The sequence below is a fragment of the Lutra lutra genome, chromosome 7 (genome assembly GCF_902655055.1).
Source record: "Lutra lutra chromosome 7, mLutLut1.2, whole genome shotgun sequence".
NCBI classification, from domain to species: domain Eukaryota; kingdom Metazoa; phylum Chordata; class Mammalia; order Carnivora; family Mustelidae; genus Lutra; species Lutra lutra.
This window is the reverse complement of record NC_062284.1, coordinates 142,724,249-142,748,518: the sequence shown is the minus strand read 5'-3', so window position 1 is coordinate 142,748,518 and position 24,270 is coordinate 142,724,249. Positions and strand designations below refer to the sequence as shown.

Genomic DNA, 24,270 nt, shown 5'->3' with positions numbered 1-24,270 from the left:
GGAAGAAACCCCGTCCCCAGGAGCAGTCACTCCTCCAACCCCCCTCCTTGCACCACAACCACTGGCAACCTTCATGTTTTCAAGGTCCTGCCATGTTGCGTTAGATGTTCGTACTTCCCTCCCTCTTACACCTGACGAGTAGGTATAAGAGGGAGGTGCTGAAGACTGCTGAATAGGTACACCCTGTTTTTTTGTTTATCTATTCACAGGTTGCTGGGCATGTGGGTTATTTTCAATTTTGGGTTTCTTCTCTCCTATAAACCCATAAAAGTTAGATTTGGTTAATTGTAAAAACCAGAGAAGGACTCTTTTCTTCCAAAATTAAGTTTTTTTAATTCTTATCTTATTTAAAAGTAGTGTATGATTGGTGCCTGGAAGTTTAAAAAAAAAAAAAAAAACGCACGCACACACACACACACAAAAACAAACCATCATCCCGTGAGCCCAGAGAGGAGCACTGTTAACCCTTGGTGAGGGGTGTGAGGAGGAGTCACTTTTTAGAAACCCCTGGAAAGGTCCTCTTTTATTTTGGGGCACGTTGTTGAGAAAGAACATTTACACCCTAGAGCAGTGGTTTCACACCCTGGCAAACTTGGCGATCACTGAGGGAGCTCTTTAAAAATACAGATCCCCGGGCATCATCCCCAGGCCCACTGAATCGGAATCTCTGAAGGTAGGACCCGGGTAGATGTAACATGACCAGCGATTCTGATGCCCAACAAGGAGACCCTTCATGTGCATTGTCTGGACCCCAGTCAGTCCTGGGGGAGAGTAGATGAATCCAGAACGACCCCCAGCTGAAGACACTTGGCCCCAGCCTGGCTGAGGAAGCCCAGAGATTTCCAGCTAGGGACTGCCTCTCCACACTCCCAGGAGCTCTTCTTCACTCCCGTCCCTGAGTCAGGAGTGTGTGGAACTCGAAGTCTCCCAGTCTGGGCCTCTGGAGTCTCCAGGCTGGGGGTTCTTATAAGGATTTGTGTAGTATCGGCTTGGTGTCATTCCCAGGAATGGGCGTAAAGCAGATGGTGTGTGGACATTGGTATTTGAAGTTTCCAGCGGGATTCCGTTAGCTACCCGACCATATCCCGCTTTTATTCCAGACCTGCGTGTCTTATACTTTTTAAACAATCACAGGAGAAACACATCATGTCAGTAGACGTTTCCTGCCATTTTTCTAATACAGGCAGCAAGGGTAACTCTAATCATTGTGTTGTGTTTTCTCTGTCTTTTCCAAGTGAGCATTAGCGCCTTAGTGTTTCTCAGAAAAATCACACCATTTCCTTTTCTCTTTCCTTTAGAGATATGAACCAAATTCTTGATGCCTACGAGAATAAGAAGCCATTTTATCTGTATACGGGCAGAGGCCCCTCTTCTGAAGCAATGCATGTAGGTCATCTCATCCCGTTTATCTTCACAAAGTAAGTATTGAATCGTATGCCTTTTGTCCCTTTTAGTAGTGAATCTGGAATGGTACTTACAAACCATGTCAGAGTGACAGGACAGTCCTAGTCTGTGTTGTTAAGGTACTAGGGGACTGGTGCTATTGTGACTTGGTGACTCTGTTCCCGGTGTCACGTTAGAAAGTGTGGCGTCATGGAGCAAGCCCAGCTTTGGAGTTAGCCAGCCCGTCTCCACCTGTCCCTGTCCCTGTGACCGTAGCAGTCACTTCCCTGAGCCTTCGTTTCCACGTCTGCAGGAGGGGAGTGATAATACCTACCTCCTAAAATGGTGGCCAACATAAAGCAGCTGGCACAGAGCTGAGCGCAGGCCCTTCCGCGTTAAGTAAATGCAGTAGTCCAGCTCCACAATGTAAGACTGTGTGCCTGTGTAGACAAGAAAGTTTTGCGTACACTCTCAGTAGGAACCGCGTTTTCAGATGCACACCGGGGAAACGAGGTGGCAGCCTTCTTCACGTGTCTCGTAGGTGGCTGCAGGATGTGTTCAACGTGCCCTTGGTCATCCAGATGACGGATGACGAGAAGTACCTTTGGAAAGACCTGACCCTGGACCAGGCGTACGGCTACGCTGTGGAGAACGCCAAGGACATCATTGCCTGCGGCTTTGACATCAATAAGACTTTCATCTTCTCTGACCTGGACTACATGGGGTAAGGAGAGAGTCCCCGGCTGCCTTCTAGAGAGAAAAGCCGATGCAGACGGCAACTCCTCGCGGCCATGGCAGAGTCAGACACGTCTGAAATGGTCCTAAGATCTGGGGAATGTTTTCCTTCCTTTATGAAACGTCAGGATGTGGTTTCTTGGTCTCGTTCACCAGCTGAGGTTTCCATCCCCAGCTTGAGACAGAATTGTAGTTTCTCTCCAAGGACGGTCAGTTGGCCAGTGAGGGTCTTTCTCTTCCTTGGCATCCCTTTCTTCTCACAGAGAAAAGATTCGCTGGTACACGGTCCCCTCACAGTCCAGTTCTTTAAGTCAGCCACTCCATAGCTAAAATACGCATTCAGAAAATCCTCGAAACTTTTTTTTTAAGATTTTATTTATTTGTCAGAGAAATAGAGAGCAAGCATGAGCAGGGGGAGCACAGGTAGAGGGAGAAGCAGGGAGCCCAATGTGGGACTCAGTCCCAGGACCCTGGTATCATGACCTGAGCCAAAGGCAGATGCTTAACCTACTGAGTGCCCCAGGCGCCCCTGAATTGAAATTTCCAAGTCTTCATCCCAAATGATTGCCAAGAACTGTGTTAGAAAAACAAGACTTGGGGCGCCTGGGTGGCTCAGTGGGTTAAGCCGCTGCCTTCGGCTCAGGTCATGATCCCAGGGTCCTGGGATCGAGTCCCGCATCGGGCTCGCTGCTCAGCAGGAAGCCTGCTTCCCTTCCTCTCTCTCTGCCTGCCTCTCTGCCTACTTGTGATCTCTCTCTGTCAAATAAATAAATAAAATCTTAAAAAAAAAAAAAAAAGAAAAAAGAAAAACAAGACTCTGTCAAGTGTCCCAATAAGAATACGTTGTTCTGCTCTGCAGGTACTTCCTGAACACCTGAGAGGCAGTGCCCCCCCTCCGCCCCCAGGCACTTGTCCTTAGGGAGGGGTGTGGCCGTATCAGGGCAGGCTCACTACCAGGCCAGGACAGAGTGCTGTGCTGTAGAAGCTCGGGTGGGGCCCGGTTCGCACGGAGTGCGAGGAACTTGCTCACTACCATTTCCCCCAAACATCCCGCTACAGGACTGCCTCCGAGGGTGGCTTATAGCCACAGGAATAGCGGCCTTCGTAAGAGGTCTGGCCTTTCCACCAACTAGTACCTGAGTTCCTAACTTTCTCATTTTACCTGTGAGATTTTTAAAATCCCTTCTCTGTGGGTATAGAGGCATTGTGGTGTCCTTGAGGAAACATGATCTTCGAAGGAGGGAAACAGACCTGGGTCGAGCCCTGGCACATCTCTTTGGTGCTCATGAGTTGCAGCAAGCCTGGTCCACGAAATAGGGTTTGAGACCTTAGATGTGATCGTTAGTATCATTTTCGTGGTGCTTTATTTTCTCTCTCGCCCCTCATTCCTTAAGAATTCTTGATTCGCCTGCTCGATCGCATAGCCACACCTTGGGTCCTGCTGCTCTTTTCAGGGCCGGGCCGAGCTGGCAACTGCCCAGTCACCGTGTCCTCTGGTGCCGCCTCTTGCCTCCCGTGGCAGCCCCTCACAGCCTCGGTCCCCCACCAGCCAGCGCTCCCCGTAAAGCACAGATGGTTGTGTCACTCCCCACCCCCTCCCATTTCTGTCATCCTCGGGGTCAGGGGTCGCCCTGTTCCCCGGGGTCAGTAAGACAAACAGTCACGGAGCACTCTCTGTGGCCGGCGTCCTCCGGGGCCCTGGGAACCCAGCAGTGAGCCAAGCAGAGTTCCTGCCTCGCTGAGCCGGGGGGCTGGTAGGGTGAAACGAACACCCCCTTGTATCCACGGAGGTGACCGAGTGGTAGATGCCTGAACGGTGCTCCCGAGGGGGCCGCCCCACGACCCAGCCTGCTCCCGGCAGATCCGCAGTGACTTGCCCAGCCTGCCTTTCTGCTGACCGCCCTGTGCGTCCTCTTTGCTCGGCAGGAGCTTCTCTCCCTTGCTGAGCTCAGAGTGGAGACGAAAGCCCAGACAACGGTGGACGGAAGGGTCTGTGCTGCCTCTTCCCGGAAAGACCTCTTAGGTTGAACCTAAGGTCAAGAGGGAAGTTTTAAAAGTGAAATCCTGTTTCAAACATCTTATTCCCTTCAGGAGGTTTCTGTTTTTTGTTTTTAACAGTTGAGCTTCTTTTCTACCTTGAAATTTAAATCAAAATCCAGAGCTTTGATTTAACAAAGCTCCTTCTTGGTCTTCGGGAGCTGAAGCGACAGCCACGCCAGCCTCCGCCCTCGCTTGGGGCGGGCGTGCGGCGGTGCGGGCCCTGCAGGACGAGAAGCCCAGAGCAGGCCAGCTGGCTCCAGACACCCTGTCCCCACACGCATCTCTGGCCCTGAGTGTGGGCCCAGAGAGCCCTTCCTGCCGGGAGCCGTGAGGGATGGCTCAGCCTGCTCATTCGCACAGTCAGTAGGCCCCACTGGTGCCGGGGACACCGCTGCTGGCAAGGCCGTCATCCTGCAGCTGTGTCCGGTTAGCCCTCAGTTAGCAGGTGACAACCCCGTGATAATGTACTGTGAGGACAAAGGAAGGGGGGTTCACCCTGCGGTCAGGAGGTCCCAGTGCCTGTAACAGAGTCATGAGGACTTGATGAGGTACTACAGATAATGTGGCCTTTGAGCAGTAGCTGGTGAGCGCTTGGCAAACATACGATCTAAAATCATGTTCAGCTTTAAAACCCTGTCCCTGGTGTCCTGTGTAAGGTCACCAGCCGCCCAGGGAACCGATGCCCCTCCTGGATGCCCTCACAGCCTACAGCCTGCACGGCATGAGCACTGGCTGGCAAAGAAGGAACTCACCTTCCAAGAAGGGTCAGGGCTGTCTTACTCAGAAATACTGCTCGGACACCCCAGGGCTGCAGTCCTGTCACTGGGGTGCTGCAGACTCTCCCTCCCGTGGGGGCTGGAGGCCGTCTTGTGCAGTGTGACTGCAGGTGGAGGAAGGTTGGCCACTGGCTGATTTGCCAGAATTTGCCGTTGCCTCTCCCTGAGGATGCATGGAGCGTTTGCTGTGGCCCTCTCCCCTGGGTGGCAGACAGCTGCTTGTCCTCACCAAGTGTAAGCAGTGTGGGGCCTCCTGCGATCTCCCAGGACCCCTCCGACAGGAGATAGTTCCTGTCTCAGCAGAATCACAAAGCAGGCATCTTTGCAGGGAGCACTTCGCATATTGCAAGGGTCCTGGTGTGTCCTCTCTCTGTAACACAGCCCCACCCTCCCACCCCCGACCGGTGCCCTGGTCCAAAACTGAGCAGGCTGCTAAAGTGAAAGTCCCTCTCTCCCTCCCAAGTGGACTCCGTTCAACTCCGCACAGACCGAGGTGTGAAGCCTTTGCCTTTACAGTCCTCCCCGCCTTGTGGCTGACCCAGCCCCAGGCAGCCAATGCCTCTTGATTTCTGATACCCCAGCCCCACACCCCGCTCTCTGTCCAAAGACATTCTAGGGGCAAAAGTCTTCAACTTTCAAAACTGTGAGCTGTAGTGAGAGAAGCATAGGCATTGTGGCCGGACAGGCCTGGGTTTAGATCCCAGCTCGTGTACTTGCTGGGTCTGTGCCCTGATCCTAAACCTCTCAGAGCTTCAGTCTTTCCCTGGAAAGTGGAGGCAAGGCTGCTACATCAAAGGGGGAGTTGAGAGGTGCTAACTTGTGTCCAGCACTTAGCACGGCTCCTGCCACGTGATGCAAACACATAGTAAGCATTAGCTCCCCCACTTTTTCCCTTCCTTTGTGGGGCCTGACACCTGGTTGGGTGGAGAGTAGAGCTGCTGAGCATGTTAGAGATGCTGTGTAAGAAGTTCCTCTGGGTTCTGCCCGGCCCTGTATTTGCTTCATCCTTAGCCTAGGTCCTTCTGGCAGCAGAATGGCTGCCACGGCTCCAGGCCTCATATTCACATCCCTCACCATCCAGAAGAGAGCATCCGGTTGCTTGAACCAGCCACCGTGGCCCAGCCCTGTTGCTGGGCAGGGGGTCAGCCTGCCCGGACAGCATGGCTGCCCATGGTGGACAGGGCCGTGGTGGCTGGACATAGTGGTTTCTCTGCACATACTCTCTAGCAGCACAACGCAGAACAGAGTCTGTCTCACAGGAAGACTCCCTCGGGGCTCCCAGACTGGAAGCTCTGCAGTACACCTGATCGCTGACTCGGGCAGAGCTTTTTTTGTTGTTGTTGGGTTTTTTTTTTTTCTTTTGGTTTTTTTCCGGGCAGAGTTTCAATGCTCCACGTCCATTCCTGAGTCTGAGCGCATTCTTGCCTCATCAGCCGGGAATCCGACGTCGATCTCGCACTGGTTTCCACACCTCCCTGGCAGCTCCGCTTGGCCTGCGGTCGCCCACTCTGCCTCCGGATGCCTTCTGGGCACCATCCTGCCCGGTCTGTGTCCTCGGCCCACACCTGCGTGCTCAGGTTTCACCATCCACTGCTTCGGCCTCAGCGAAGCCGCCCTCTGTGCCTGCGGTTTGATCCCAGTTGTCTTTGCAGGATGAGCCCAGGCTTCTACAAGAACGTGGTGAAGATTCAGAAGCACGTTACCTTCAACCAAGTGAAAGGCATTTTCGGTTTCACCGACAGTGACTCCATCGGTAAGGAGCTTGCCGTGGCCTGCATCCCGGGGTGAAGCGCTGGCGTCTGCCCCAGGGCCCAGCGGCCTGTCAGGTGGCATCCCTCGCCCCTCGCCTCCCCACAGCGACCCTACGGGCAGGTCTTTGCTGGGAACCGGAGGAGCTGGAGCAATGCCTGCAGCCCCATTTCTGGGCCTTGATGCTGCACTTCCGGAGACCATCTGTCGCCCCTCAGTCACCCCCTAAGAGGCTTAGAAGAAAGGAGGAGAAGGGTGGGGATGACCAGAGTTCCTCTGCCTGCTCCTGGGGTCCCAGCCCATGCAGGCGCCTCTAGTAGAGGCCAGAGCCTCTGTTTCCCCCATAAGAGGAGGGACTTGGCCGGAAGCCCTGTGGTGCCCACCCTGCCTACCCTCACTGTCCTTCCATGGCTCGGCCCCCTGCACACACACTCATGTCCCTTTCCGTGTACTTCCGTGCCTGTCAGACACATCAGCCTTCTCCTTCTAGACCCTTAGCTCCTAAAGCTAAGAATTGAGCCCTGAGACTTGTGGGTCTCCTGATCCTCTTCCGTGTTTTGTTTCTGCGACACGGCTCCACGCCGAGCGCCGCGAGCCTGGGACAGCATCCCCAAGTGTGCCTGTGGGTGCCGCGTGGGAGAGTTTGCCCCACTGGGAGGGGGCACCAGCTGGGGCCCTGGCGGTGAGGGGGCCTTCAGGGCCAAGTGCAGAAATGCCATGGAGAGGCCTCACTGGAAGTCTTTTCACATGAGCAAGACCCTTTGATGTTTCAGTGAGATGCATTCCTGACAAGCATAAACCCTGTGCTTTTGAAAGGGTTTTTATCCTCGGAAGGCTAGCATTTCCTGGGAAGATGTCTCAGGGAAGGCGGCACTGGGCAAACGAGAGACAGACCTATGCCTAGTTGCACACTGTGCTGTGAAGCACCCGGGTTTGAATCCTGGCCCAGCCGCCTGCTTGCTGGGTATTAGCTGTGGCAGGCTGTGTCAACAGTCTGAGCCTGAAAGTCTGTGTCTGTAAGATGGGAGCCACATGGCACTTTTTCATAGAGTTGGGAGCAGCAGACAGGCCCGGTCCGGGGTTGGCCCCGAGCACAGCCTGGCACCCACACGCAGGGAATGGCCACCGCTGCTCTGTGAGTGGGGCGCTGGTGGTGGTGGCAGCGTGAGTGTGCGCAGCACCGCTCGTCAGAGGTCGCATGAAGGTCAGTGCCCTTGGACCCCTTGTGCAGGTCTGAGCAAATAGCAGTAGCGATGTTAACAGCAACGTCCAAAGTACTGAAAACAGTTTTGGGTTCCAGGTATCAGAATTTATACGATTAAAGGCGCGGAACAACCTATGTGCCTATGGGTAGAGACGGGCGAAACACTCCCTGCCATGTTTACGGGACAGAAACATTTAGCAACCACCCAGGTGAGGGAAAAGTAAATAGTGTGCAGTCACAGCAGAAATGCGGAGGGAAGCTGAGAGAACGGAGCGGGATCCACACTGGGGCTGGAGATCGTCTCTCTTCCCTACTGTTCTGTGGTTTCGGATTCTCTTGAGTGATGGTCGCTTCTCTAAAGGGGAGAACGCCTGTTCGTGTTCATCCCTTTTGCCGGGTGAATTAACCAGAAGTCAACGTTGTGTGTAAAAATTCTTTGTTTATGCTTTTCAGGGAAGATCAGCTTTCCCGCCATCCAGGCTGCCCCCTCCTTCAGCAACTCCTTCCCTCAGATCTTCCGAGACAGGACGGACATCCAGTGCCTCATCCCCTGTGCCATCGACCAGGTCAGCAGGCGGGGCGAGGCGTCCATCGGTCTGGGGTGCTGCTCTCCTTGATGGGGAAGGGGGTTTTAAAAGGTGCTGGGCGGGGGACAATCCTGTAAGCTGACCGGGAGCTGGCAGCTTCCCAAGGAGGCCGCAGACGTACTCACAGGCTGACAGCCGGCCCATTTCTGCCAGCTGTCCTCAGAGTCCCCTCTCCCCCCACAGGATCCATACTTCAGGATGACAAGAGACGTCGCCCCCAGGATCGGCTACCCTAAACCAGCCCTGCTGCACTCCACCTTCTTCCCTGCGCTGCAGGGGGCCCAGACCAAGATGAGCGCCAGCGACCCCAACTCCTCCATCTTCCTCACGGACACCGCCAAGCAGATCAAGACCAAGGTGAGCACTGCCCGGGCCGGAGGGGCAGCCCGTGTACACAGAGCAGGCGCGCCGGAGACGCACACGCACGCGCGCCACGTGACTGTCCTTCCAGAGTCCTCTGCCACGGCGCTGCCTCCAGGGCCAGTTGCAGCCACCGCCGGCGAACTCCAGGCGGCCCGTCCCTGCAGCCAGACACCAGATGAACTTCACTCTGTCCTTTCCTTTAGGCAAAATTTTGGATTTTTCTCTGCTTTTCTCACCGGTGCCCCGCTCTGGGAGCAGGGTCCTGCGGTTCCTTTCTTCAGGGTTTCATTTACCTGAAAGAGAGCGAGAGAGAGCGTGAGCGGGAGGACTGACCGAGAGAAAGGGAGAAGCAGGCTCGGTCCCAGGACCCTGAGGTCATGACCTGAGCTAAGGCGGACGCTTAAGCGACAAAGCCACCCAGACGTCCCGCGGCAGCTTTTTAATGATGGAGCGTATTCCACTACCTTTCCAGGCAGCAGCCGTAGTCCAGTAGATGGACCGGGTGCTTTATGCTTTCTGGCTTGACTTCTCATGGTGAGATAGCGGGGAGCACCTTTAGAGGGATGAGGACCAGAGAGGATGACCAGCCTGGCCAGGGTGGGGCTTAGGGGCACATGTTCCCACAGAGACTGGGAATAGGTGGGGGCCCTTCATCAGGACAGTCGTGTCCATCCCAGCATGCGTCGGACACTCAGCAAATATTTGTCAGGTCACCAAAGAAATGAGAATTAGGAATCTATTTGAGCTTCTTTCTTTCCCAGGGCCCTGCTTCTGCTGCTCGCAGGGCCTGAACTGCCAGTACAGGTACAACCCCCTCCCTGTCCCATGAAGCTCCTGACATCTTGTTTGGAATCTAGTGTGTTTGCGGGTGGGAACTTCACAGCAGGAGTGACTAAATCTGTATCTGAGGTGTGTGATGCAGCCCTCTGCTGGTGCTGGCCCTTCCGGAGTCGCAGGCGGGTTCTAGCGGACAGCGAGGGGACCCATCACGTCCACGGCCTCTTGAGGAAACAGCCCCGCCGACTCCGCCGCCATCTGTTGGAAGCTGCTCTTTTCGGGACTTGTTCTTGCCCTTTCACTACCGGCTGGGCCTTCCAAAGCCTGGAGTCCAGGCGCGGGGTGGGCGGCAGGGAGGGTGTGCCTCTTCTCTCCAGGAGAAGGCACTTTGTTTGGTTTTTTAGTTGTTTTAAGGAGGTCATTTTTTGGCCCAAAGCATTTTTCATTCACTTAGGGACGAGCAAAGGCCCCGAGGGTGGGCGGGCAGTAAGTGTGAGGTCAGGAAGCACACAGCTGCAGAGGCCACAAGAATTGTGAGCAGTCTGTGTGGCAGGACAGGGTCAGTCCCCACGCCTACCTTCCAGTCCGGAATCCACCTCACACCAGCCGGAGCGGGGCATCTGCCCCAGCCCCCTGCAAATGGCAGCAGCAGCCGTGCTGGGCACTGCCATGCACTCGCCTGTGTCCTTTCACTGAGTCCTACCAACCACCGGGAGGCCATGTTCATCTTGTAAGCAAAGGACATCAAGACTTAGAGGAACCAGGCAGTTTCCTACCTCCACACAGCTGGGGAGTGTGGGGGTTAGGGCCAGACCCCAGCTCCCCCATTGCATGGGCCCTCCCGTGGCCTAGAGTCAGGAACCCCAGGTTGTCTGTGCCCTGCCGCTTCACTGCCATTGGCGAGTGACCTTGGTGTCCGGGTGAGACCTCTGTGAAGCGGGAGCGGCTGTGCTGATTTCATAGGCTGGAGACAAGGCCTGTGTGGGATCACATGTAAAAAGTATTTGTGAGCTGTAAAGTGCACCCCAGATGTAAGAATTCAGTTGAGAATGAAGAGTCGGTCAGCTGCTTTGCGGGCTGGGCCAAAATAGGCCTTCCCCAGGCTCTCACACGGGCCCTGCCGGAGCCCGCCAAACCAGGCCCTCCTGCAGACAGCCGTGGAACCTCGTCTTTGGGGACGAGTGTCTGTAACACCGTTTGCCAGCCCGGCTACCCACTTGGGATTTCTGATGATGAGATCCCTGTAGCGCCCCTGCCCAGAGCTGGCTTTGGGTCCCAGGGCGGGGGCTCAGGGGGGCCCCCCACGCCCTAGGGCTGCAGTCCAGCTCACCTGCCGTTGGGTTGTAGCAGCCAGAGCGCGCCGGCTCTTGGAGTTTGGCACTTGAATCAAGCTCCCTTGTCCCTCAACCCAGACATCCTCACCAGGCCTAGTTTCGTTTTACACCAGATCATACTGTTTGGGTACATCTTACTTGCTTCTGTCATTTTGGACCCTGGCCCCTGCATTGTGGTCCCCACAACCAGGGCTGCTTTCCGTCCTAGCCCAGATCCATTTTGCTATTGGTTTCCCATAAGCAAGGCCCCAGCCACGCTGAGGACCGGCCAGTCCAACACCAGGCAAACTTAAGCCACTATCAGAAGACTGGTCAGCCTGGCTCTGCCATCCACTGCCACATACATCAGGTCCTTGACACTGCGCCCCGTTTTCATCTGTGAGGTGGAGAAAGCAGTACAGAGGTCATTGGGTTGTTGGGGACTAAGTGATGTGATCATGCTGACGCCCACCGTTCCCGGTCCGTCTGCGCGCCATTGTGGGGCGAGGGGCCTGACCAGGGAGGGGTAGTGCGTGGGCAGCAGCGGTACCCATGCACCTTGGAAAACAGGCAGCAGACACACCTTTCCTCATCTTGCTGTCAGACGAGGACTGAGAAGTGTCCCGGGGCCCTTGGATAGCCTTTAAACCAGCCCTGGGAGCCTGGGAAGCTCTGTTCTCAAGACTTTCTTCCTGGCACTGGAGTGTCTTCCCTGAGGCCCAGCAGTGACCTGGCTTGGCCTGCGAGGCTGAGCACAGGAAGAGGCCTGTGCAGGCCTGCCCAGGGTACCAGAGCTCAGGAGAACCCCGCCCTGGTGCCTTCTCTTCTGTTTGTTTTGTCGCCGCGTGGTAGGTGCAGCTTGCGCACGTTGATGCTGTTCTGCAACTTGCTCTTTTGTTTTGTGAAGGAGGGGGAAGGTGACTGTGTAACTGCCGCTACTCCGCCCGCCCCCAGCGTGCAGCCCTTCACGCTTCCCCTTTGCCGGGGCACAGAGCAGGTGCCACTCCCTGCCGCCTGACGGCCTCTGCCCCTGGCGTCCGCCTGCTGCCTGCCCAGGGTCCTGGAGCAGCCCGCCAGTAATTGCTGTGTGGTCCTGGGAGGGGAGTAAGCATCTCCACGTGGGCACTGCCAGCTCTACCCACTCTTTTCCCCAGGAAAGAAAAATAGGGTGACATTTGTACATAGTGGGTCTCTCATGTGCTCATGGGAAGAAGGTTGAGGAGACTTTGTCCCTTGTTGGCTTTCCTTCTCTGGCTTCTTGGCCCTGATTTCTCCAAGATGATCTTCAGTGATTCCAAAACCACTGAGCTAGTTTCTGAGTCTTTCTTCAGCTCTGGGGCCTGCATGCTTTCAGGTGGGGCTGCCTGCCGGTGCCGACTCCCCTGTGCGTCTCCTGGGCTCTGCTCTCCCTTTCAAGCCCCATTCTGGGGGCTCCCGTCCTCCCTTCCACACCACCGAAGGCAGCAGCCCCCCTTCCCAGGTTGTCTCTCTTACCCGAAGGACCTTGTGTCTGTCCGACCCTGGAGGATGCTCCACCCACATTCCAGCTCTGTTCTGTCTTTCGTGGGGGTGGGGGTCCACAGCTAACCCCCGCCCCCCTTCAGTTGGCCGCATTGGCACGGACCCGGGCTCACCGGGCAGGCAGGAGCAGTTTATGGGGCTCCTCCTCCCGACCATGAGCCCCAGCCTCCTGCCCAGAGACCTGACGGGGCAGAAGCAGACCCTGGCCCGACTTACACCCTCGGCTCCCAGCCGGCTTCCACGCGCAGGTGGCCAGGCCTCGCCGCATCTCTGTGCTCTTGCCGCCACAGGTCAACAAGCATGCGTTTTCTGGAGGCAGAGACACCGTCGAGGAGCACAGGCAGTTCGGAGGCAACTGTGACGTGGACGTGTCCTTCATGTACCTGACCTTCTTCCTCGAGGACGATGACAAGCTCGAGCAGATCAGGAAGGTGAGGCCGCAGGCTGCAGGGTCCAGCCCCTCTCGTGGGGGACATGGGGGACGGGGGGTCTGGCAGCCGAGCTTAGGGTGGTCAGAGCCTCGGGGCTGGGCCTTGGCAACAGACCCTCAGCTGAGACGAGGTGAAAAGCGAGGAGGTCTGTCTGCTCTTAGCCACGCGCCAGGAAGCCCGGTGACAGTTCACATAGCAGAGCGCAGACTGTGGTTGCCAGCCACAGCGGTCTCCCTGGCCGGACACCACGGACCAGGGAGCTCCAACAGGACAGAATCACAGTTCCAACACCGCCCTCACCAAGTGCGCGGGGCCTTGCATGGCTGCGGTGCCAGCAGGGCCCCGAGGCTCGGCCGGGGGAGGCGAGGGGCCTGGTGCGGCCTCTCAGCAGCAGTTGGGTGAGCAGTAGGAAGAGCCAAACAGTGCGCGTAGCCTTGCCTCGGGCGTTCTGGCCCTCGGAACCTTCCCACCAAGTGATCCTGACTGAGGACTCTGCGTGCAAACCCGTCAAAGCTGGTTGTAGTGAACAGTCCAGAGCAGGCTGCACAGCACGGGGGACGCTGTGTCAGAGCTGCAGGAGCGGGAGGCCGGGAGGAGGCTGCTGGCTGGCCTGGGCGCGTGGAGCTCCGGCCCGCAGAGAGGAGGGCAGGGACGGCGACTCGGGGCTGCGCGGTAGGCGGGGCCCCTGGCATTTGGAGAAAAGCACCGGGTCAGGTGCACATCTTTGGACTTCCGGGCACCACCCCTGCACCAGGCTCTGCGCGGGTGCTGCGGGCTGGGCTGGCGCCCAGAGGAGGCGGGGGGCCAGGCGCATGAGCCGCCTGTCACTGTGGTCTGTCTCCCTCCGGGCAGGACTACACCAGCGGCGACATGCTCACTGGCGAGCTCAAGAAGACGCTCATAGAGGTTCTGCAGCCCTTGATCGCCGAGCACCAGGCCAGGCGCAAGGAGGTCACAGACGAGATAGTGAAAGAGTTCATGACTCCCCGGAAGCTGTCCTACGACTTTCAGTAACACTCCTTTTATATGTGCTTATAAAGAGATGTAATTTACCAATAATTCCAGCCCAATCAAATCAGCACTACCCATAGGCTCTGTCACACGGTAATTACTGGATGGTATCTGGAAGCCCTGTGTGTGTGTCCGTGCCGTTTTTTTCCCGTGACGTCCTCCTTTCTGTCTCTCGTGGGTCAAACCCTTGGGGCCACTGGGTGCCGGCTAACGTTCATGGTCAGACAGTCCAGCTGGAGTCTCTCCCACAGAGCAGACCCCCATGTGGGACCTTTGGCCCCGTGTCCACAGGCCAGCCTGTCAGGTCCATAGGACAGCTGCCGGTCGCCAAACACTCTTCAGACCTGCTCTGTGAAGGAGCGTGGAGTCTGTCTGCGTACCTGAATCAAAACGGCGTTAGCATCAATTAAAATGTGCTTTGAAAAGTCGACGTGCAGCAGTGTGACGGGCACAGGTGTAATTCAGGCCGTGCCCAAGGGAATTTAGAGGAAGACTTGCCGGCTGAAAGCTTTGCAAAACGTTTGGGTACAAGAGCTCCCAGCTTGGAAGCTGCTTCCCACGTTGAATATTGCCGCACGTTGGCCGGGCTTTCTTAAATTGAGCCTTCTGTGGGCGAGACTCCAGTTCCCTTACCACACTCCAGACCGTGCATGCACCCGCTCCAGGAATCGTGCTTTTCCCCGATGTGCTAACACTCCATCCACCAAGCAATCCCTGACACTCCACCCTGAAAGCCAAGGGCCGCTTCGCGCTGGTCGTGCCAGATGCTGAGGGCTCTGTTGTCTTTGCAGATGCTTTTGTTTTGACACTTGACTGGCGTGGAAGTCTCTCTGCACAGAGCAGTGCCCCGGGCCAGGTGGACGTAGCTAGAAAGCGCGCGGCAGCCCTCCAGGCCCCGAGCAGCCTGTCCCCGGGAGGCTTGGTAAACCGTGCACCCTGTGTAGTTTGGAAAAGCAGAAGACCTGTCTCAGGGAAGGCCCAGGCTTGAGGGGTCTGTGCTTTCTGGAGGTGCAGGGTCCACTCCCTCATGACGCTCGTTGGCGTGAATAAACTTCCTTCGGTCCTGCCTGTGTCGCTGTGCTCTGTCTGTCTGGGCTTCAAGGAGGGACCAAGCCTGCTTCGGGCCCAGGGCAGGGCTGCCGCCAAGTGCGGCAGCCGCTCCGAGGGTGGCCCTCGCGTCCACGGGGTTACCCAGAGGGGACGTGGAGTGGAGACATAGCCTGGAAGCCTCCGTGGCCCCGAGGTGCGGGCTCCCAGGAATCCGCTGGGAGGTAGCCTGTCTGCCTTCTAGCCCTTGGCAAGCGCCCTGCTGCTGGCTGTCACAGCTCATGGGACGCCTCCAGCCGCCCAGCAGGGATGTCGTGGGGCACGGCCATGGGCTGGGCAGTGTGGCTGGTGCGGGAGCCACCTGTCTGCCTCAGGCCTTGCAGGGATGGAGCCCCGGGCTCCCTCTACCTGCCCAAGCTCACTTCCAGGTGGGGAAGCTGACACTTGAGAGAGGCAGTGTGGCTTGTCCAAGGCCACCCACTGAGTTTGTGACAGGCCTGTCCTGCTTCTTATTTGCTGTGTCCACATGCACAGAGGGCCCGTTGCACAAATGAGGGCGCTGAGGGTCCTTCCCTGGCCTCAACAGCCCCCCCACCCCCCCGGCCAGAGCCCCCAGCCCCCTCAACCTGGCTGGCTGCGGCCCTCCATGGCTAAGTTCCATCTTGTCGCTCGGTTGCACCTATGTCACAGGTGCACTGAATGGATAAAACGAGGGTAGGAGAGCACATCACCATTGGGCCGCCCCTCCCTGCACAGTCTACGTGACTTTGGGCAGGCCACCTAACCTCTGGGGACCCCCACCCCCACCATACCTCATGCTGGGGCCTTGAGACAGTGCCCCGGGTTAGAGGTCAGGTGACCTCTACCTTGTCACTGCTGGCAAGGGCCACAGCTCCTCCCACCGCCACAGTTTTCTAAAACAGGTTCTAAGGGGACCCCCTGGTTAGGACAGACAGGGGACCCCCTGGGTTAGGACAGACGGGACCCCCTGGGTCAGGACAGACGGGACTCCCTGGGTTAGGACAGACAGGGGACCCCCTGGGTTAGGACAGACAGGGGACCCCCTGGGTCAGGACAGACAGGGGACCCCCTGGGTCAGGACAGATGGGACTCCCTGGGTCAGGACAGACAGGGGACCCCCTGGGTCAGGACACACAGGGGACCCCCTGGGTTAGGACAGACAGGGGACCCCCTGGGTCAGGACAGATGGGACTCCCTGGGTTAGGACAGACAGGGGACCCCCTGGGTTAGGACAGACAGGGGACCCCCTGGGTTAGGACAGACGGGACCCCCTGGGTCAGGACAGATGGGACTCCCTGGGTCAGGACAGACATGCAACAGCCCGGCAGTTGCTGGCAGGAGGTCAGGTCGCAGCCCCCATGGTGTGGGGACTCCTGCCAGAGGAGTTCCGCCAGCCTGGGATCACAGCTGAGCTGGGGCTGGGGACGGGGCACAGTGGGGAGCAGGGAGCTCACAGTCCAGGACGAGAACAAGGAAGGAGGCTCCCTGCCATCTGATAGATGAGCTCTCCCAGGGAGTTCTGTGCGCCTTGGCCCTTCCCAGCGGCCCACAATTCTCCGGTCCGCTGTGGGAGCCCTGGGGACACCACCCTTGGTCTCCCACTTGAAATTTCAGGTGCAGCCCGAACTCCATTAAGGTGACCACGGCTAATGGGAAGACCCAGCTGGGCCCACCTTCTCGTCTCCATTTCTAAAAGAAGGGGCTGAGTCAGCTCTGCAAAGGGCCTTGTCACCTAGAGAGCATGAGGACCTGGGACCAGGCCTTCCTGCAAAGCCATTTCGCTAACGTGGGTGGGGCCAGCGGCTCAGTGACCCAGTCCCCACACTAGCCCCTGGTGACTGGCAGACTGGCAGAGCCTGGAGTACTGCCAGTAATTCTTCCCAGGCTAAAGCAAACGGGTACTAGAGGTCTTCTTGGCAGAAGCAGACATGGGGTCAGGGTTTTGATGAATTATCAACAATTTGTTAGTTGGTAGGTAGCCTTTCCCCAGCACCTGGCTAGAACGCCAGCATCTTTCACTCGAAGCCAGATGAACTTCCTGGAATCCAGGGCAGGACTTCCTCATTCCACACCCGGTGAGCACCTGCCGTGCTCCAGACCCTGTGCTGGACAGAGTCCGAGTCAGACGTGGGTGGAGCGGGGTGGTGGGTGGGGGCAGATGAGTGACCAAGGAGCCAGGACCCCGTGGGAGCCTAAAAAGCAGCCCCGTGGTCAGGCTGGGAGAGCTTCCTGAAGGAGGTGATGCCTGGGGAAAGGGTGTTCCTGGCGGAGAGCACTGGGTATAAGCAAATGCTTGGGTCAGTATGAGGGAAGCGGACTGGGACGGGAGGGGAACCGGGAAAAAGCTTCCAGAACACAAGAGGTCCTTCGGTCCAAAGACATGGTCAAGGCCAGGGTCTGTGAGTGAGGGTAATCGAGGCAGGTGTTGGCCGGCTTTACCAGAGCCCTGACCCCTGACAGCCCCCCATGACTGGAAGCCGCGTGGTGCGGACAGGAGGATTCCAGAAATGCGGGCGCGAGTCCACCCGTACCCCCGCCACGGTGGGCAGGCCCAGCTCCCTCTCTGAGCTGCTTGCTCCGCGGTGTCGGATTGTTGTGATGACCCATGTAGGACCTGCCACCCCCTCCCTGACCCCTCCTCCAGGCCCCTGTGGAAAGGTGGCTCACAGCCAATTATCCAGGCAGCGGAGGGGCCAAAAGGGGGTGGGTTTGGGGTGGTGGTAGTGAGGAGAGCAAACCTCATGCTGAAGGCTGAGTGGCCTCCTGTGGCCGGGCTCAGCACCCCAAAGGCCAAGGGAGTGGAGCCAGCCAGAGTGCTGGCCTCAGTGTGCCCATCCGCGTTGTGGGAACACTGGCCATACAGGTCTGGAGGGCTGGGCCTCTGAGGACAAGTAGATCGCCCGCCCCACAGACCACGTTGCAGCAGCACCGAGCAGGCCCAAAGATGCTTTATTATCAACAGCGCCCTGCTCAGTCTCCGGGATCTCCCAGAGGGCAAGGGTGCAGGAGCAGGTCTGGCTGTGGCCGTCCGGTCAGTGCCCTCTCTGAGCAGCCCAGTATGGGGAGCAAGCGGGCAGGTGCCCTAGAGCTCACCAAACAGCCGAGGAGAGCTGTGTGGGGGCCCCGCAGGGAGGGCGGCCAGGGGACAGCAGAGGACTGGATGGAGGCGCAGCCCTGCTCCGAAGACGCGGGCGGCAGGGAGGGGTGACCAGGAAGCTGGAACTCCGATGACGTGCTCCAGCGACTCCATGGGACAGACGTCCTCATCCAAGAGGCCCACTCCTCCCTGGCCATATGACCCTTATGCCAACCCCAGGCTGCTGGCAGATGGTCCCCTCAGACTGCCTGTGGTCCTGTAGCCCCAAGCACAGTGACTCGGGCTCCAGGGAGGCTCGGACTGTCCTGGGTGGCGGCTCCGTGGGCCCAGACCCCAAGACTCTCCTGCACCTCCTCCAGCCCCCAGGACCTCAGGAAGCTGCAGCGGGTCGGCCCCAGGGGCATCGGGACTGGCTACGTGGTCAGGCCCCGGATGAGCCGCAGCGCGGCTTCGTAGGCGACAAAGACCACCATGTTGACGGGGAAGGCGCGACAGCAGTTGAGCGTCAGCCCCTTGAAGAGGACCCGCGGCCCCTCCTCGCGCACGCTGGTCACCACGCAGTGCAGGAGGCCCCGGTAGCGCCTCTGGCCCTGCCCGTCCGCCTGCAGGCGTGACTTGATCACGTCCATGGGGGTGGCCACGGCCCAAGCCAGGACCCCAGCACAGCCCCCGGCCACCAGCACGCCCAACACATCTGCAGGGAGAGAGCCGCAACCCCCTCAACCCCCCCGCCAGCTGGCCGGGGACATGGGGGGGTCCCCGGAATGGGGATGCATGTCACGCCCCCGACATGTGAAGCCACACTACAGGTCTGTCCCACTCCTGGCTGGAGGGCATGGATGTTCCCACCCCCAGCAGGGAGCTCCGCAGCACCCGTGTTTGGCCCGAGCGCGTCCACACGACCTCCCCCAGCTCCAAGGCCCACTGTGCTGGGCCCCAGCCCGCCTGCCAGGCCCCGGGCCCCCTCACCTGGCTGGCTGTGGCCAGCGGGCGTGAGCTGCTCGCAGAGGATGGTGTAAGACAGGAAGTAGGTGGCGAAGGAGTGGCCGTCTCGGAAGAGCAGGGCCGAGCTGCCCTTGTAGAGACCCCGCAGCCCCTCTTCGCGGGCCACCATGGCCAGACAGTGCAGTGGCCCTCGGTACTTGGGCCCGGAACCGGCAGGGGGCGCGGGACACAGCGGGGGCGCCGCCGAGGGCCACGAGGCCGAAGGGCGCCGCTGCTGCCTCTGCGTCTGCAGGCGGACCTTGGCCACCTCGGTGGGCGAGGTCAGGAACACCTGCCGCGGAAGGAGGCGGGTAAGGAGGCGCCCGCCACACTGCCTGCTCCGCGCTGGGCTTCGTGCCCCCAAGGCACCGCCCCCGGGGGCCCCTCCAGGGCTGGCCCACAGGGCCCGGTGCCGTGGGGTTTAAAGCTCCCCTTCTGGTGCGGAACGGCCGGACACGCAAGAGGTGTTGGGTAGATGCCTATGATTTGGGTTTGTGGAGTATCTATCACGTAGTTAACAGGCGAAGCACATCCGTGTACCACGGAATTAGTAGAAGTCGTGTCAGGACTACAGTACTCCGTACCGTATGACATGAGTAAGTGACATATTAATAACATGAGTAAGCGACATATTACTAACAATACTGGCTACCACTCTGTGGGCCCTCATACCTGATTCCGTCCTGGGGGCTCTCCACTGGGAACCTTACAGGAGCTTCACCGTGCCTCTTACTGGTGAAGAGACAGAAGCTCAGAGAGGCTCCCTGGCGCGCCCAAGGTCGCCCAAGGTCGCCGAGCTAACGACCGCTGTGGGGCTGGGTGGCCTCCTGGGTGGCTCTCTCAGCCTCGCCCGACCCCGCAGTCTCAAGGGGCCCCGCCCCCCACCCCACTCACGCGGACCAGGCCAGAGGCAAATCCGGACAGCGTGATGTCAGTCTTGGCAGGCTTTGCGTCGGGGCTGCCATAGCGAAAGCGGCAGATGCGTGCCAAGCAGTGGCGGTAGGTGCCAAAAGACACGGACGAGACCAGGGACACGGTGCACACAGGCAGCGAGAGGCCTCGGTAGAAGCCCCACACCTGGTGGGCAGACAGACCGGACCCGAGGGCCCTAGTCAGGCCAGAGGCCCAGCCAGGAAGAGGGCCACCCCGGGGGCCCCAGACCGAGTGGGCCATGTCTCAGCCCTGCCCTGGCCTCCCTGACTGTGGGACCTCAGGCCCATCTCTCACAGCCAAGGCTCTGTGACCTAAACTGGGAATCGTAACACCTCACTCTCCAGGTGATGTGAGGGACTGAAGAGACAGATGGCCAGGCTGGACCTAGGACAGCTATTTGATGATGAAGATGACGTTGAGTAGCGTGCTTTACTGTTGCTGTTTTCTCATCCGTTCACCCCTGGCCCGCATCAAGCCCCAAGTTCACGTTGCTAAGTATCCCTGAGTCCCTCCTCTGGACTGGGCTCTGAGCTGGACATGGGACAACTAACAGTGTCACCCACCATGGCGTTCAAGGGGTGCCCAGCCTGGAGGGGACAGAAATACAAACACTCAGGGTCCTTCCCTGACCCCCAAGGCCCCAGATGCCACCCGTGGACCCTCTCCTGAAGGCAGGACCTCATTCTGGACACCTCCTATGTGCTGGACACATGGCTCTCATCCTCAGAGAAACCCAGCAGCTTGGTACCATCTCTCCCTTTTGGAAGGTGACAGAACTGAGCTCGGACAGGGCTGGCTCATTGGGAGTGGCAGGCCTGGGGCCGAGGCCCTGACATCCTCTTGCCCATTACCACGGGCCCCGGCCTACCCGCTCTCGGCGATAGGTGTCCCAGACACAGTGCCAGATGCCCCTGTACCTGGGCTCTGTCTGGATCTTGACCTGCGAGAGAAGCAGACTTCAGGAAGGGGTGGCTTCAGGCCGTCAGCAAGGTCAGTAGGCCTGGGGGAGGGGACAAGCCAATGCCTTGATTGTCAGAGGCGTGTTGGCGGACTGCGGGCAGGGCAAGGACTGGGAGCCCGAGTAAGACAAGAACCCTGACACGCAGGTGAGAAGAGGGGCTGATGTAGTCCCGAGGAGCATGGGGAGGGCTGGTCTGATCCTGGCCACGGATGGATGCAGGAGACCGGGAGGGCAGCCTAATCCCAGCCAGGGGCCTTAGGGTGGGCGGTGGAGGCCCGGCCATTGCCCTACCTTCACCGTGTCCAGGGGGTAGCCCACAGCAACACCGCAGACACCTGGAAGGAAATCAGAGGGACCGGGTAAGGAGCAGCAACAGCCCGACCTTGTCTCATGAAAGGAGGTGACGGTGAGCCCCGACCAGCTCCCGCCGAGCCTGGACACACGCTCCCCGTCCACGCCGTGTCTCATCAGCCCTGAGCACACTGATGCAGAGAAGGCAACTGAGGCTCAGCTAAGCCGCCAGCAATTTCTCCTTCCGTGTCTTGGCCTGGCGATGCCTCATTCCAACAGCCAGGGAGGCATCTCGACACCTGCCGGGCCCTGTCTCCAAGCCAGGCAGCTCCTGTCCTCAAGCCTTGAAGTGCCTGTCTGCGCTTCACCTGCGGGCTGTGTATGTAGAAGAAGGGCACAGACCCAACAAAGGCCAGGAGGTGGGAAATCCCTGGTCACCCAGGGCTCTACGAAGGACTGCCTGGAACCACAAGTCTGCGTGGAACAGAGTGGGACGTGAGGCTTTCTAGACCAGGGCCATTTCCCTGCAAAGGGCCAGGTGCCAACATCCTTTCTCTTTTCGCCAGAGCTTCAATGTCCAAGCCCCCAGCACTGCCATGGGGAAGCCAGAGACCCACAGAGCCCTGGGGTTACGTAGCCTGGGGGCGAGGGGTGGTGAGGGCCACCTGGGAACAAGGCACTTGGGGGCTCTGCCCTATTTACTAAGCATCCCAGGACTCAATATGTGTTCATGAATGAATGAACCAGTGTGAGGAAATGAACAAAGGACTGACTGAATGACTTGATTAGAATTATCCTCCTTGACTCTCGCAGAGACCCCACCGAACTCCTACTCACTCATCAAAGCCCCACCACAGCTTCACCTCCTCTCTGGAGCTCTTCTGACCCCTGAATCTGGGCTGCCTCTGTGTCATTAAACATATTGATCATGGGGGTGCCTGGGTGGCTCAGTGGGTTAAAGCCTCTGCCTTCGGCTCAGGTCATGATCTCAGGGTCCTGGGATCGAGCCCCACATCGGGCTCTCTGCTCAGTAGGGAGCCTGCTTCCTCCTCTCTCTCTGCCTACTTGTGATCTCTGTCTGTCAAATAAATAAATAAATAAATCTTTAAAAAAAAAAGATTTTATTTATTATTTATTTGACAGACAGAGGTCACAAGTAGGCAGAGAGGCAGGCAGAGAGAGAGGAGGAAGCAGGCTTCCCGCTAAGCAGAAAGCCCGATGCGGGACTCGATCCCAGGACCCTGAGATCATGACCTGAGCCGAAGGCAGAGGCTTTAACCCACTGAGCCACCCAGGCGCCACATAAATAAAAACAAAACAAAACATTGATCACAGCCCCAATCACGTGGTTTTGCTGCTGTCCCACGCATGCCATGTCTGTCCTCCACAAGGACAAGACCCAGGTCTTCGAGAGCCCTTCCTGGCTTTGTGATCTTGGCCAAGTCAAGCCCCTTCCTTCTCTGAGCCCCCTCCTTAGGGGCTAACATGCAGGGAAGCAGCTGGTCTTAGGCCCGGCACATAGTCACACCTCAGAAATGTCACCAGAGACCCGGGGCTCCAGCCTGTCCAGGGTCAGCACTGCCCTCCCCGCCTGAGGGAGGAGGACACCCCACACCATTCCCAGAAGTATCGAACAGCACCCTTGCTGTTTCACAAGACAGGGCAAGGCCAAGGGTGCCTCGCCCAAAATAGGCTCCCGCCTGCAGGACGGAGGGTCGGGGGTGGGGGAAGACCGTCCCCACCTGTTTCCCAATGGGTTGTTATCTCTCTGGATCTGTCTTTTGTAACCAGCCATTTCCCCAGAAGAGAAAATAGTTTGGGAGGCCAATAGGCGGGGACAGCACGCAAACCAGCGGCAGGTTTGGCCAGGGCTCCGCAGGGCCTCTCCCCCTCCCCGCCCACCCCCTGCAGTCTGCATTTCCGGATCCAGGCCTGTTTGTCCTCACTGTCCACCAACCCCCTCCAACCTCCAGTTCCTTCCCACAGCTGGGCCATTCCTCCCCACAATGATGGCTGTGAACCTCCCCCCCCAACCCCCCTGCCTGGGCAGAGACCACCCTCTGCACACCCCCATCCCCGCCTGAGGCCCGCAGGCTGAGAGGGCCGGGCTGTGCAGACTCACCTACCCCTGTGCCGCCCCCTAGCACGGGCGGCCCACACCAGGGAGCAACCACTTCCAGAGCCCCTGACACCCCACTGCCACTGCCACGGGAGGGTCTACTGCCAAGGCCCAGCACTTCCCCACGCCTCCTGATACCCCGCCCCCCGAAGTCCCTCCATGTCCATTACCTCCGATGGCTCCAGCCACAAAATCCATTGACAGGGCTGTGCTGGGAAAGGCCCTGGGTCTGCCTGCCTGACAGCGGTCTGCCACCACCGGGGTGGCCTCGAACAACTTGCCAGCTGCTGGACGGTCTTAAATAGCCGGGGCTGGGGGAGGGACAGGAGACGGGAGCCTGCTGACCAGTGGCCTCGAAGGCAGAGGCCCTGCGGGTCAATGCCCAGACCCAGGCACTGGGCAGCTGGACTCCCTCCCACACACACCCCCCAGAGGACCCTTGTCCCAGTGCCCTGGGGACCCAGGGGTCAGGGAAGTATGCGAGAGGCCGCTGGAGGTGGTAAGGCTCACTGTCCACACTGCCTGCAGGGCTGGGCCCCGGGGCCAGGTGCAGACACCTCCGGGGAGGTCCGAGGATGGGGTTGTGGTGCCCCTGTCCCTCCAAGCCCAAGTTCAGGCCTTCATGGGGTCTTTGGGCCTCCCCAGCAGCTCTCGAAGCTCCATCCTACTCACTCAGCAGACACCATCGGAGCTGGGGCTGCCCCAAGGAGGACCAGCCATCCTCAGGAGTCTTGGCGGGCAGGAGGGAGTGGGGGCGAGCCCGGGAAGCTAGCACGAGCAAACACGGGTCCCAGCCAGCATCTGCCCCGTGCCCTTCACACTGCCCTGACCCCACGCTGTCCGTGTGTGCCCACATTGGTTTCCCGTTCCCCCAGCCCCGCCAGATCTACCTCTGCTCAGCCCCCAGCACTCAGCACTGACCAAGCC

At 58.7% G+C, this 24,270-nt stretch overlaps 2 protein-coding genes across 3 annotated transcripts in view; one reads left to right on the top strand and one right to left on the bottom strand.

Moving 5' to 3' along the window:
• Positions 1 to 14,958, top strand: part of WARS1 (tryptophanyl-tRNA synthetase 1) — a 30,232-nt gene extending 15,274 nt beyond the window's left edge. For both annotated transcript variants that reach the window (XM_047738994.1, XM_047738995.1), the window contains exons 5-11: positions 1,299 to 1,418; positions 1,925 to 2,107; positions 6,587 to 6,687; positions 8,341 to 8,453; positions 8,658 to 8,831; positions 12,739 to 12,879; positions 13,732 to 14,958. In XM_047738994.1, the coding sequence (XP_047594950.1) occupies positions 1,299 to 1,418; positions 1,925 to 2,107; positions 6,587 to 6,687; positions 8,341 to 8,453; positions 8,658 to 8,831; positions 12,739 to 12,879; positions 13,732 to 13,893 (994 nt within the window). In that variant the 3' untranslated portion in view covers positions 13,894 to 14,958. The remainder of the gene's footprint in view (positions 1 to 1,298; positions 1,419 to 1,924; positions 2,108 to 6,586; positions 6,688 to 8,340; positions 8,454 to 8,657; positions 8,832 to 12,738; positions 12,880 to 13,731) is intronic.
• Positions 14,959 to 17,890: 2,932 nt separating this feature from the next.
• SLC25A47 (solute carrier family 25 member 47) lies at positions 17,891 to 23,618 on the bottom strand. The gene is made up of 6 exons (XM_047738998.1): positions 23,514 to 23,618; positions 21,225 to 21,268; positions 20,841 to 20,912; positions 19,934 to 20,116; positions 19,025 to 19,331; positions 17,891 to 18,749 (listed from the first exon to the last, which is right to left on the bottom strand). The coding sequence occupies exons 1-6, from the start codon at positions 23,539 to 23,541 to the stop codon at positions 18,469 to 18,471; spliced, it is 915 nt and encodes a 304-aa protein (XP_047594954.1). The 5' UTR covers positions 23,542 to 23,618; the 3' UTR covers positions 17,891 to 18,468.
• Positions 23,619 to 24,270: the final 652 nt, after the last annotated feature.

Coding starts and splice junctions, on each gene's coding strand:
- SLC25A47 (XM_047738998.1), bottom strand. CDS start 23,541: ATGGATTTTGTGGCTGGAGCCATCGGAG. Junction 20,117..20,840: donor ACACCTATCGCCGAGAGCGG/GTAGGCCGGGGC, acceptor TCTGCCCACCAG/GTGTGGGGCTTCTACCGAGG. Junction 19,332..19,933: donor TTGCCTCTGGCCTGGTCCGC/GTGAGTGGGGTG, acceptor CTTCCGCGGCAG/GTGTTCCTGACCTCGCCCAC.